Raw genomic sequence first — 13,413 nt, 5'->3', positions numbered from 1 at the left:
AAGACCCCAGAAATTCTCATTTACTCAAGTTCATTACCAGCAAAATTTTCGAGGGGAGAGATTTCACGAACGGTCATGTCCTAAATGTATCCCTCAGAGTTACCAATCGGGGGGGAAAAATGCATTGTAATTGTTAAAATTTGGACATCGTAAAAATTTGGAGGTCGACAGTCCACTTGTATATGCCTTCGACTGGTGCCTTCTTTAAGATATTTTAAGTAAGTCAACAACCACAGCAAGAAATGACATTCAGTGTAACTTTATTTACTATTTATTGCACATCATTCGAGGTCTTTAATTTCTAACCACCAAAGGTTCAAAGGGCTATTTTTACCATGAAGTTTAACATTAACATTAGTGAATTCGTTTATTCATGTGTGTGTGTTTTTTTTTATTGTAAACATCTGAATTATTCACATTGCCATAGATCCTGAACTCATAAGCGTGGACCATGCACAGGCTGGCAGCGAGCCAGGAAGCCACTCTGCAAGCAAACGGATACTCTGCGTAAGGAAAAAAGTCATAGCACAACATTTAAAGTCCAACCTAAGTCATCTCAGAATTATACATATATTGACTTCTTAATTCATATAATATCTGGAACTCAACTGGTTGGTCGGCGATGGGGTTGACCTGATTTCGGGAGAATTCCTCCTGGAACAATTAAGGAAAGAGGGGCTCAATCTTTCTTTTTAGTGGCTTGTTCCTCCCCAGCACCTCCGTCTTTCTTCTCCTCCTCCTCAGCTTCTTTGGTTTCTTCCCCTTCGTCTTCACCTCCTTCTTCTTCCTCCTTGGCCTCCTCGGATTCTTCCTTGGCAGCTTTAACATAAAGAGAAAGTTTACAAACTCCAAATCCAGGGTACGTCGGTCCACGCCTTTCTGCTAAGGTTCTGTGTGAAAACCCGAATGTCAGAACGCCCTCCCCCAAATCTCTCAGGTCCACCTCCCCAAACACACACAATGGACCGTGCTGAACACTGGCCACTAATACCTTCTTCTTCGAAGAAGCCAAAAGGCAAACGCTTATTTAAAAAAACTACTTCTGTTCTCTCTCGGCCACCCAACCGCCGGGTTAAACAGACTGCTGAAATGTTCACGGGGAATGAAAAGACAGCAGGAGGAGGATATTCTCAAATGCTATTCTCAACAAACTCCCAAGCTGGGCAGAGGGAGATGCGTACCGCTGAGAGGGCAACCAATTTGAGAAATCAGACACTTACTCCGGGGCTTGCCGGATAACTAGATAAAAGGGATCATTTAAGATTCTAAAGTCATATATATATATATATGAATAAGACTTCTTGGCATAAGGGCGGCTTCACTTCCCCTTACCCATCTCCTAGCAAATATCCACGCCCTGACTGTTCTGGAAGTTGTGGGGATTTCTTTTTTATCATACCTTCTTCCTCTTCGGCTCCTTCCTCCTCCTCAGCCTCCTCCTTCTCCTTCTCCTCCTCCTCAGCTTCTCCTTCAGAGGGGGGTTCGTCCTTGGCTTCCTCGGCCTTTGCAGCCTCAATGGTCTCCTCCACCTCGATCTGCTCCTCCTGGACGTGGCTGGTGTAGTAAGACGGGAAGGAGCGCGCAGACATCAGGTAGGAGCTGGTCTGTAAACCGCCGTAGGCAGATCGGCCAAAGACCTGAGAGCTCTGGGAATAGCCGCTGGTGATGCTTCCCACGCTGGTGAAACTGAGCCGGGTCTCCTCACCTTCCAAGAGTTTCCTGGGAAGGCGCGGGAGGATGGGGTTAATGAACAAGAACACAGGAAGTGTGGTGAATTACTTGCCCTATCTGAGCCCACCACGACCCCTCTTCCCCTAATGCCATCCTTAAAGGCAAAGGGGAGCAGGAGCAGGGCTGGGAATTATGGAAACCTCATGTCTGGGGATGTTGTGCCCGACACCAGGAAAAAGAAAAAAAAGCAGAAAAACAAGCAAACACACAAACGACAAACAAACTGAAAACAGTCCTGTCTCTTCGATTTAAAGTGTAAGGAGACACCAAGAGCAGAACTCACGATCCCAGGGTCAAATTCTTCTGTATTTGTCTAATAATCACCTTCTTCTTGGAAAAAGCCAGAAAGCAAACGTCTATTTCAAAGGACTAGTCTTGAAGGTTTCTGACTCAATGTGAATGACATATGATTTTCTTCCTAAAGCTGAACGGCTCCCACCACCCCACCCTGTTTTTACCTGTAAGCTGCAATCTCAATGTCCAAAGCCATCTTCACGTTGAGGAGGTCTTGGTATTCTTTAAGGTATCGGGCCATTTCGCTCTTTGTGGTTCTCAATTCATTTTCCAATTTGTTGATTGTGTCCTGGTGGAGGATGGGGGGTGGGGGGGAATCTGAGCATAAATCCAATCCGACTGCTATCATTTTACTGCAGCATGGCTGCAAAGGCCTAACCTACTTACAACCCAAGTGCAAGCCTCAGATAAAATCCCCCCTAAAAGAACTGCCTTTTCTCTTGTTTAACCTTTCCTTACTTGGATTAGAAAAACAAACAAGCAAACAAATCTCGCTTCAGGAAGCATGAAATGAAAACAAAAAGAAATTTGTTTTTTCATCTGATGGGAGAAAAATTCTTGGTTTTCTTTTCATCATCACAGTCTAACGATCACCGTACAATGCCTGCAAAAATATTTCTCATTGATTTAAAAAACTTTGTTTCACATTCATTAGTCAACTTGACTCCAAAATCACGTGCAAGAAATTACTCCATTTCTTCACACGAGTAGGAAGCAGCTAGATAAGAAATACTACTAATTTCATCTGAAATATTTTCTGGGGATTTACATTACTTTTTCTCCTTGCCAGAAAAGGAAAATCCTTTCAAAAAAGAAAAAGATGTTTCACTGCGAACATCATTACCTGCTACCGTTTGGACTGCATTCCTGTCTACCTGAGGGAAAGGAGTGGTTGATAAAACCAGTCCCTAAAGCATGGTTGGGCACAGGTATCCTTCGGAACTAATGAGAGCTCCCTGCCGAATTTAGTAAGCAGATGGTCCAATCTGTGCCGCAGAGCGACGTGTGGTTGATGAAAGACAGTAGAGAGGCAGGCCAGAGGCAACGCCCAGATCCACCCCTGCACCCACCCCACCCTACCCTTGCAGGGCTGGGCAGCTTTAATGCGGAGTAAATTCAACTGCACCGAGCCCGTCCCCTCAGACTGCAGTCGCACCCCCAACCCCGCCCTCCAAGTGCCCCACCCCTCCCACACAGTCTCCAGGGAGTCAAGTTCTGCTCCCCACCGGCTGCTAGCGGACGCCCCCTCTCTGGCCTCCACTTCCTGGGCGCGCCCTCGACTCTCCACCCTCCCCCCACCCACCCCCACAACTTGCTCCTGCAGCTCCCTCCCCGCCCCCACCGTGTTTTGCACGGTGCGGTACCTGCATAGCACTAATGTCGGCGTTCTGCTTGTCCTCCAGCTCCTGCAGCTGCTTCTCCAGCGCTTCGTTCATGCCCCGGCATGCTTCGATCTCCAGGGTCTTGGCCTTGAGCAGGCGGCGGCTCTCGGACACTTCGTCCTTGGCGGCGCGCACCGCGTCGGTGTTCTTGGCGGCGCTCTCGGTCAGCACCGTGAAGCGGCTCTTGAACCACTCTTCGGCGTTCTGCATGTTCTTGGCGGCCAGCTTCTCGTACTGAGCGCGGATGTCCTTGAGCGCGGCGGAGAGGTCGGGCTTGGAGGACACGTCCATCTCCACGGAGATCTGCGCGTACTGGATCTGCGCCTGCAGCTCGGCGATCTCCTCTTCGTGCACTTTCTTCAGGAAGGCGATTTCGTCCATCAGGCTGTCGATGCGCTTTTCGAGCTCGGCGCGGGCGAGCGCGGCCTCGTCGGCTCCTTTGCGCGCTTCCATCAGCCGGCCCTCGGCGTCCTCGCGGCTCAGCACCTCCTCTTCATAGCGCGCCTGCAGGTTGCGCAAAGTCTCCTCCAGCCCTTCGCGCTCGCCCTGGAGCGCCTGCTTCTCGTTGGTGGCGTCTTCCGCCGCCAGGCGCAGGTCGCGGATCTCCTGCTCGTACAGCGCCCGGAAGCGGGAGGGCTCGGAGTGCTTCTGGCGCAGCACCAGCAGCTCGGCTTCCAGCACCTTGTTCTGCTGCTCCAGCTCGTGCACGCGCTCGATGAAGCTGGCGAAGCGGTCGTTGAGGTCCTGCAGCTGCGCCTTCTCCTGGGTGCGGATGGACTTGAGGTCGTTGCTGATGGCGGCTACCTGGCTCAGGTCGAGGTTCTCGAGACTGGGCATCAAGGAGCCGGAGCTGGACGAGTAGCTGCGGCGCACGGACAGCGAGGAGGAGACCGGCGCGGAGTAGCTGGAGTAAGCGGAGCGCGCGGTGCTGTAGCCGCTGCGCACGCTGGAGATGTGCACCCGGGGCGTCTCCACGTAGCGCCGCTTGTAGGAGGTCGAGTAGTACGGCTCATAGCTGAAGGAACTCATGGTGGCGGTCGGAGCCCCTCCGGCCGGCGGCGGAGATGGGGGCCTACAGAGAGAAGAACGGGGAGAGAGGGAGTGGGAGAGGGGAAGGTGGATGGCTGTGTGCGGCTCGGCGCGGTCCTGCCACCCGTATTTATACGCGGGGAGCATTCTGACGCAGCCTGCGATCGATCACGGCGCGCCGGGCCGGTGGGGGCAGCGCGCTGCTGCAGCCAAGGGGAGGATTCTGCGCAAAAGGGAAGGCGGGGGCGAGCGACAGGCGGCTCCGGGGCTGCGGCGCGCGTCCTTTCCACTTGTATGCGAGGCCTTGGATTTTTTCCTTGCGACCCCTTACCCCTCGCTCATTCCCTTCCCCACCCTACCCCCCCCCAGCCTACTTACTCCTTGACCCTTTATCACTCGGATGACGGGTCCCCAATGGTGGGTCCCCACTCCCCACTGACACCTTAGTTTTCCATATCCACGTACCTAGGAGACACCCTCCCCCCTCTAACTTGCCCCTTCCCCACCAGGGGCCTCCTCCACCATCGCCCCCACCCCCGTCTTGGGGTTTAAGGTGACAAGGCAGTGCCTCTAGGACATGAGTGATTAAAGTGAAAAGTTTAAGCTTGGTGGTATCGGGTCTATATGGGAGGAAAGTTTTATATGTCTTTGTAGCTATTTCTGGCACTTTCTTTAATTCATCGGTCTTTCTCCTGGTTATTTCTCTTTAATGCGCTGCTTCTGCACAAACACACACACACACACACACGTGAAACTGCGGCACTGCAGGTGTTGATTTTGGCATTTCTAACCCCTTAGAGCAGTTAATGGCAAGCTTTCCGTGTTCCTAGATTTTCCCATTCCTTTCTGCAGAATGAAGCCGCGAGTGTTTTTAGCGTGTTGAGGCGTGTAGGTGGGGGAGAGCGGAGAATGAGTTTGAAACTAACCGGGGGGAAGACCGGCTTGCGAAGGCAGCGGCGAGTTCTGCAGCCGGGTCCTTCGGCCTGATCCACGCTGCCTGTATCTTCTTCATCAAGCTGAATTCCTGCTTCACACCACCAACTCCGTCCCTTTAAAAGCCCCTTTTCCCTGTTTTTACACCTGTGTAGCATCCAACCTGATGATTTCGACAAGCCAGGCAGGTGGCCGGTTTTCAGAGGGTAGCTGCTGCTGCCAGCCCCGAGCGCCCAGGGCGGTCTCCCGGGAGGAGGACTCAGACCCGAGACATCTCGTTCTGGGGCGGACAGCGAATAGCCGCGTGATCCTCCCCCCGGTTCACTCTAATAATTAGGTTACAGGTACAGTCAGACATCCATGGATTTTCTTTAGGAAACACCCCGATCCCTGAAACTGTGCACGCCGTAATGCACATTGATACAACCCTGCGGTTTGCAGAGCCTTTCGCACACATTATGCTAGAGAGCCCTGGTTTCCTGCAGGAGTGGCGGAGATTGACACGGGATAACTAAGATTTCTCTAAAGAAGCACTTAATTTTTGTGTAATGTGTTTAAGAGGCGCATTTGACGTGCACCTTACTGGGGTTTTTTTTAATAGCAAGCTGAGGGGGAAGCGTGCGAACAGTTTTCAAATAGAAAAGCCGGCACAGCTTTCCCCGTGAGGCTGAGAGGGTGAGGTACTAGGAGACAGTACCACAGATGCTCCCGGAGGTACTGCACTCCGCCGACCGGGCGACGGGCGGGTGTGATGAGTCTTAACCTCCGGGGTTCTTTGCAAGCTGTAAAAAACCCACGGCGGCCTTCACGGTAGAAAGACCGCAGCCAGAACTTCCGGGAGGTTTCTAAACAATCTCTATTGTCTCAAGTAATGCAACTTTGGGATCATGGACGTTTGGAGTTTAATCTATCAGGAGGTCCGTCCACATCAATCATTCCAGGATTTCAAGCCTGAGTCATTAGGCTCTCGGGATTTTGCCTGGCCCCCACCGCCCTGCTAAGGCCCTTATTCTGATGACTTTATATATAGCCCACATATCCTTGGCCTTCACATTCATTGGTGATCCAAGAGTGGAAAAGGCTTCTCCGGGGAGAGACAGGGGGTGAGGGAGAGAACCTACAGAAATCAGAGTTTTGCCGGCTCCCAGTTACCCAATGCAGATGAAAAGTGCCAGAATGGATTTCTTTTAACCTGCCCCATATAAACCACATCGTTTCATGTTCCGCGAGTCGGCCTCGTACACCCCACTCTTAGCTATTCATGAATTCATTGTCTTTCTGCCAGCTCCCTTCCCTCGGAGTTTCAGGTCACCCTCTGAGATCTTAAGTCCATCAGCGGTTTTTCCTTCTTTTTTTTTTTTTTTTTTCTTTGCCACAGCTCCTGGCCGAAGCCTTTGACTGCAGAGGAAGCTGCCCCAGGAGGAGGGTGGCGGCTGATGCTTGCTGCAGTGCAGAGAAGAAACCTGTGGGGCACCTGCAGGCCATACCCTCCGTGGGGGAGCTGAAACGGGAGGTGCACCAGAGAGCCCTGGTGGGTGGGAATGCAGGGCAGCGCCCTCCCCCTGACTGGATCTGGTGTCAGGAGAAGGGCAGAGCAACTGTATTTCTGAATGTGGATCTCTGGTCTTTTTTAAAATAGCTCCCGGCTGAGCCACCTCAGTCTCCACCAGGGCCCGCTTTACAGCGGCTCCTGAACCCAGCCTGGGTTTGGGTTTGGGTTAGCCTACTTTCAGCCTTCCCCAGCTAGGCCCTTGCCTCTTCTTAAATATTCTGTCCAGTCATCCTCCTTTTAAAATCCTCTTCCCAGCAAGTGGCTCTGAATGCCCATGTGACCCTTGCTCTTGTGTGTAAAATGAACAACTTTAGAGAACCTGCTTAGAAAAAGAATCCTGGCTTTTGTGTCCCCTGCCCTAAGTGCTTCTGCATGAGTGTTTGTAATGGCATCGTTATTTCTTTAGAAGAAGGCTTTTTTTTCCGGTCTTGTTACACATTTGGGCCTTTATTTCCCTTTAAGCATTTTCTCCCCCAACATAAAATGGGTTGAGGGCTGCCAACAAAACACACTCTTAGGAGATCCAAATGATTTTAAGGGCAAAGGTGATGAAACTCATTAATAGGACTCCATCTGTAATCCCCTGAAGGACTGGTTGAGGTCATTTAAAAAGTAAAATATCGTCCCATGACTGCAGGGCCCATAAAATAGAACCCTTAGAAACACCTAAAGGGTTTTGCTTCTTTTCCAGGGCCAGTAGAGTCAGACAGCTTCAGAAGGGTAGGACCTGGTCGCTTTTGATTTCATTATTCTAAAACCCTGGCACGGCAGGAGGTTCTCTGGATGGGTATCTGTTTTGAAAAGCACCGTCTGAAATTTAGGCTGAAATTATGAGGCAGGCCCTAGAGAAGCATCAGTCTGGGGGCAAGCGAGCAGAATCCCGCCCCCCCCCCACCCCCCCCGCCACCAGTGAGCTGTGGGAACAGCCCTCGTCCAGGACAGCAGATGGGTCCCGGTCCCCTCACCATCACCTGGTCCCCTCACACACCAGTGTCCGCATCCTTTTGAAGCAAGGAGGTGAAGGAATAGAAACACATGCAGGGCGTCTACCCTATGACAGGCCTCTGATATCTCCTAGTTAAGCATTACAAAATCCCCCTGAGATGGTTACTGTTATTCAGCAAACAGCTGAGGCCCCGAGAGGTTAAATAATTTGCCAACTCACACCATTACTTCAAACCGGAGCTCTGTCTGCTCCCGGTCTGAGTCGTGCTCCCCTCCCAACACACGCTGCAGCTGGTGGCATTTGCTGCCTCCATGCGTCTCTGTGGAACTTGATCGTTGCATGCCACAGTGTGCAGACCGTGCATGTAGCAAACCTACTGTGTTTTGAGAACACCAATCTGAACTGATTTGCACCAGGAGACTCTTAATGAGCGTGGTTCACTCGGACAGCTAGGGATGGCAATAGACTGCGATGGTTGTAGGTTTCTTAGGCGTCCCAATGTAAAATGAAACGGAGGCACATAACTGCTGATGTCACCTTCTAGGCACCACTCTAAACACCAGTTTACAAAACACCTTTCCTGGGATTAATGAGCTAAAACACAACTTAGCTGATCCAAACCCTTTACAATGACTGCATTGTGACCTCTGTCTTTTTCCTATTTAAGATACCTTCGCTTTCTGCCCTAGTAAATAGGTCTTCTTTGATAAAGTGACTTAAAAAAATGGCTATAAAGAATAAGAGAAAAAAAATGCTGGCACTTAGCATATCATTAATGTAGTTTATCGTGCTTTTTACAGATCTTTAACTTTTCAAAAAGAAACGTGGCTAAAAAAAACAGAAAATGCCTAGTTTGGGGAAGCCACAGATAGATTTCCTCCCTGTTTTCTTGTCACCAGTTTATTTCTTTATATGTTATGCTCACCGTAGGAATCATCATACGTGAATCTCCCCATCTTTTGGGAAATCTGTTTGGAGGAAAACTTTTCCCATTGTAATACAAAATATGCCCGGTAATTTTATAGCATCGCGTTGTGAAGTCATGCATCATAGGGCGTGCTCTGCGGCTACATAAAATTTAGAGTGCAGCAAGAACAAGAATGCCATTTGAATAGATTAAAGATGAACAAGCGCGTTTATATTCAAAACACGTGCAGTACTAGAAATGACGGGAACTTGCTGCTGTCCAAGCAGAAATGATGTGACAGGATCAAACCCTAAATGCTTGCGCCACAGAACTAGCCAAGGTAATGTATTCCACACCCCCCTCGCCACCACCACCCCACCCCCAAGCCTGCTGCAAGGCCCCTTGTCCTTAATCACCGTCACCAGACGCAGGGGTAAGAGGGTATGCTGGGGACATCAAAGGGCTTAATTTGCAGTCATTTCAAGCAGGTCACGGCCACAGCGGTCAGAACCAACACTACTAACCCTGCTTGTTCAGTTGCGCTCCCCTGACTGCAAGGAAGCACGTGCGGCCGCTGTGGTGCGGATACTAACCAGCCACAGAAACATTCCATGCGGCACCTGGGTTTCTTTGCTGACCTTTACGGTGACCTAATCAATCAGCTGGAGGGATGTCAGGTTTACAGTTTGCAGAGACAGAGGATAAGCAATTCCGCCTGCGGGAGACAAAGCCCCGAGGCCGGCTGTCTCACAGCCACGCCGGAGCTCATCCCGGGCGGCAGCACACTTGCTCGCCAGCACTTTGCCGCTGCACGGTTGCAGCAAAGGCTGCGGTAGGATGGCAAATGGGCGGATCCCTGGATTCCAGCAGTAAAGCAGGCAGGCTTCTGACACCAGGATAGATACCGTGGGTGTGTGGTAAGTGGAACACGTAAGAAACTGTCCGGGTTCGAAAAGCGAAAGTTGATTGTGGCCAAATGGCTTGCTGATTGATTCAATAACTCGTACGCTCATTCATGCATCGAGTCACCCAATGTCCGCAGAACACTTCCGATGCGCACAATTTTGTACCAGTGCCAGGGGGCGGGGGGTGGGGGGTACCAGGAGTCACGGCACAGTCCCCGGCTCCTCGGGGCTGGGAAATACCTGAGCTCCATAACAAAATACTGCACACTGTGGATGAATCTCAAAACTGGTATACTGACACCAGGTGAGAGAAACCTTAGATAAAGAATACATACCAGTTCCATTTATAGAAAGTTCCAGAAGAGGCAAACCAATCTGCGATGGGGGGGGAGAATGTGGTTGCCTCAGGGAGTGTGACATGGGGAATGACTGGGCGGAGGCACAAGGGAACTTTCTGGGGTGAAGGTATTGTCCGAGGTCTGGACAAGTTTGGATTGTGCAGGTGTATGCATTTGTCAAAACCCCAGATGTACCAGGAGTTGGCGTGTTCCACTGAATGTGAATTTTGCATCAAGGGAGAAAACTGTACAGGGTGTATCTACAAAGCCAATCCCTTTGACAGTAGCTAAGCAGACCAAACCCATGCATGTGAAACTCCAAGTCCTATGCAAAAGTGAAACAATAAAAGGCAACATCCTAAGAGGTGTCACGAGGAAGAGAAGAATTTGCTGTGATTTTAGAAAGGGGAGAGGTCAAATGAATGAAATGTATCAACATTTCTGTGGCTGGTGACTATGCTGGATGCTTTGCACGGGTATTGTATTTAGTCCTCACAGCAGCTCTCTGAAGTGGATCTTTTTATCGTTGTTCTAAAAATGAGATATTGTATTTCTATTAGTCCATCCCGATATCGCATTAAAATTTGTTAGCAATCTTACATTGCTGCCTCACATTGAATTTGTATGGACTTAAAAAAAAAAGGTTTGAAAGCTATGCCTATTCATTTATACTGTGGCTTTTAAAAAAAAACTTAATAATATGACTTTCATTAATTGTTTTAATCCAATCTTTAATATAAACATTTTTGGTCCATTGTTCAAATCTGCTGTAATAGTTTTAACACCTTCTAACTTTACGTCAAATTCAGTAAGAATGGAGTTCCTCATTTTTTTTTTTTTAAATCAAAACACCGTTAGAAATGTGTTTTGTATGCTATGCTTCATAGACTCTTGGGATTGGGAAGTAATTTCCATTTTTTCCACACAAGTCCACCACTGGCTTCATCCTCGGCAGCTCTTAACTTCTGCTCTGGCCGTCCCTTTTCCAGAGTGGATTGCCTCCTTCCACACTGTAGCCATCAGACATTACTTCTAGCCAGAACCCAAATTCCTAGGGAGGTTGAGGCATAGGCACCCAAGAATGAGAGATCTGGCTTTTTCCCTTTCTGTTTCTCACTGCATTCGGATTCCTTTTCCATGTGATGCTTACGGCATCCTCGCAAAGCAGAGATGATAATAGTGATATTCACATGGAGAGCGGAGGTTTTCCAAGCATTTCCGCATCATGTCACGGGATCCCTGCAGCGGTCAGATCTGCATGTGTTACCATCCTCGCCTCCTCGATAAGAGGTTGCAGACGGAAAGTGAGTTACCCCAAGCCGTGTGTCCTGTGACAGTGGAGCCAGTGCTCTGGGCTTCCTGTCATCGAATTTTCCTCGTAAATCTTGCAGTTTCATATATATCAGGCCTATCCTTTTTTTTCATCCCTCCGTGGTACCATTCCAAAAAGATAGGGAAGCCTTGATCACTTCTTACTTTCAGATTGGATATCTTTGGATAATTACTTGTAACAGAGCACCATTTCATTAGCTTCGATCACTGTTAAAATGCCAGTATCAATGGAAGAGGTTAAGAGTTAAAGGTGATGTTAGTCCTTTGTATGTGAGATTGAATACGAGACTGGTAATAGCTTTGTGGGGGGGGGGGGGAACCCACAGAGACAGAGAGAAAGCTTGAAGGCCTTGAGCAGTGAGCATAGGACAGGAAGGGGCAGAAACAATAAGTGTAATGGGGATGAGGTGGATGGTCAGACCATAAGCCGGAACGGTGGCGGGACCGGCAGCAAAATAGATTTTGTAGCTTTAAGCTCACCACGCCTAAAGCAAAGGCCTCTATTTCCACAGTATGATTTGACTGGGATATAACCCATGGTAGTTAAATTAATCCTGGGATGGCCAGGCTGTATTTAAATCAGGGAAGAATCCTAAAGCTTTATTTAGGGGTGTCTTCTCCCATCTGACCTTTCGGCCAAAGAAATTCTGTGCAATTGACAGGTTATTAGTCTCAGCTCCTTAGCTCTTACATCCTTGAGGTGGGGCTCACCCACCAGGAAAAGGCCAAAAGGAGAAGGACATAGAGAGGCAGTAAAAGGGCAGAATAATCAGCAGACCAGGTAACCAAACCCGAGGAGATCTGATAGAAAGTGAAATCATAGTCCTATAATTTAAGAGCATAAGGGAAAGGAAAACTTGTATTTAGTTAGTATAATTGTGTGCAATAATATTAACAATAGCTTTGTGTCAGGCACTGAGCAAATTCGTTTGGTGAGATAATTTCTTTGAGTCATCACAAAACCCCGATGAGCTGGGTATTAAAATCACCCTCATTTTAAAGATGTGGACACTCAGGTTTAGACTAGAGCCTAAACTGTACGCCCACCGGAAGAACTCAGCTATATTATGTCACTAACCCTCACAGTAAGTATTGTTTTCATTCAATAAGGAGGAGCATGAGGTTCAGACAGTTCAAGCATATCGGTCAAGGTCACACAGCCAGGTCAAGGTCCGTCTGAATTCTCTCGCTTTCTGCTATGACCAAAGTGCAAGGATGTTGTTGAGAGGTGCTATGCAAATAAGAGCTCTCACTCCTTTTTTTTTTTTTTCCTAAGAAGTATAAATTTGTATACCGATGCAAAGAAATGCTGCAATAATCAGGGTCAAGGAAGCTCAAATCACATGCAAGTAAAGTCATCCATAGAATGGTCATCTAGGCAGAGCACCACAGACACAAACCAAATAAGTGAACGCTCTGCTTTATTAGCAGACTCCAAAAATAGAGATCCATCACTGCAATAATTTATAAGAACCAAATTGCATCTGAGCACGTCTCTCCAGATACAGGCTTAATGCCTTCCTTATTGCTAACTAGCAATGCCTTCTATTATTATATTGTCTGCAAGAGGGAAAAAAGCACACTGAAAAAGATTCCCCTCACCTTTCCGTATCACTTTATCCGACAAATTTAATAAACTGCACTACCAAATCGCGTTAGGATAGCCGATATGCTTTTGAATAGAGCTGACATATTTCAGTTTGCAAAGTGTTTTCTTTTTCTTCTGCCAAAAACGTTTTTGCCCATTATATTGATTAATACTCACTTTAGACGTTATCCAAATTAAAATTCTCTTCCAAATCAATGCCCCAAATTTAGAAAGATTACTTAAGTAAGGCACACAGCTCTGTCCTAACACTCAAATGTGCAGATGGGTGGACAGCCCAGCACCATATACAATTCCGAGCTGCCCAAAGGTGAAAGAGACTGCCCCAGGCGCAAAGCGATAGCAGTTCTAAAGGGAATCACTCCACCTCGGAGCTGGCCTTGACCCTGGATGGCCTCGCAGGTCCTCTGCCAACCTGAGATTCTCTAATTCTAAAATATTCAAAAGGTGAAAAGCAC

The 13,413-nt window shown here is 48.5% G+C and overlaps 1 protein-coding gene across 1 annotated transcript; it reads right to left on the bottom strand.

Moving 5' to 3' along the window:
• Window positions 1–243: 243 nt before the first annotated feature.
• On the bottom strand, window positions 244–4,604 carry NEFL (neurofilament light chain). Its single transcript, XM_015062654.3, has 4 exons — window positions 3,390–4,604; window positions 2,190–2,314; window positions 1,400–1,719; window positions 244–819 (listed from the first exon to the last, which is right to left on the bottom strand). Exons 1-4 carry the CDS (start codon window positions 4,581–4,583, stop codon window positions 680–682), a joined length of 1,779 nt encoding a protein of 592 aa, XP_014918140.2. The 5' UTR covers window positions 4,584–4,604; the 3' UTR covers window positions 244–679.
• Window positions 4,605–13,413: the final 8,809 nt, after the last annotated feature.

This window comes from Acinonyx jubatus, chromosome B1 (assembly GCF_027475565.1).
Source record: "Acinonyx jubatus isolate Ajub_Pintada_27869175 chromosome B1, VMU_Ajub_asm_v1.0, whole genome shotgun sequence".
Classification (NCBI taxonomy): Eukaryota; Metazoa; Chordata; class Mammalia; order Carnivora; family Felidae; genus Acinonyx; species Acinonyx jubatus.
Note: the sequence above shows the minus strand (reverse complement) of the source record. Positions and strands in the feature narration are given on the sequence as shown.

Coding starts and splice junctions, on each gene's coding strand:
- NEFL (XM_015062654.3), bottom strand. CDS start 4,583: ATGCTCCCCGCGTATAAATACGGGTGGCAGGACCGCGCCGAGCCGCAC. Junction 2,315..3,389: donor CCGACATTAGTGCTATGCAG/GTACCGCACCGT, acceptor ATCCTCCACCAG/GACACAATCAACAAATTGGA. Junction 1,720..2,189: donor ATTGAGATTGCAGCTTACAG/GTAAAAACAGGG, acceptor GCGCCTTCCCAG/GAAACTCTTGGAAGGTGAGG.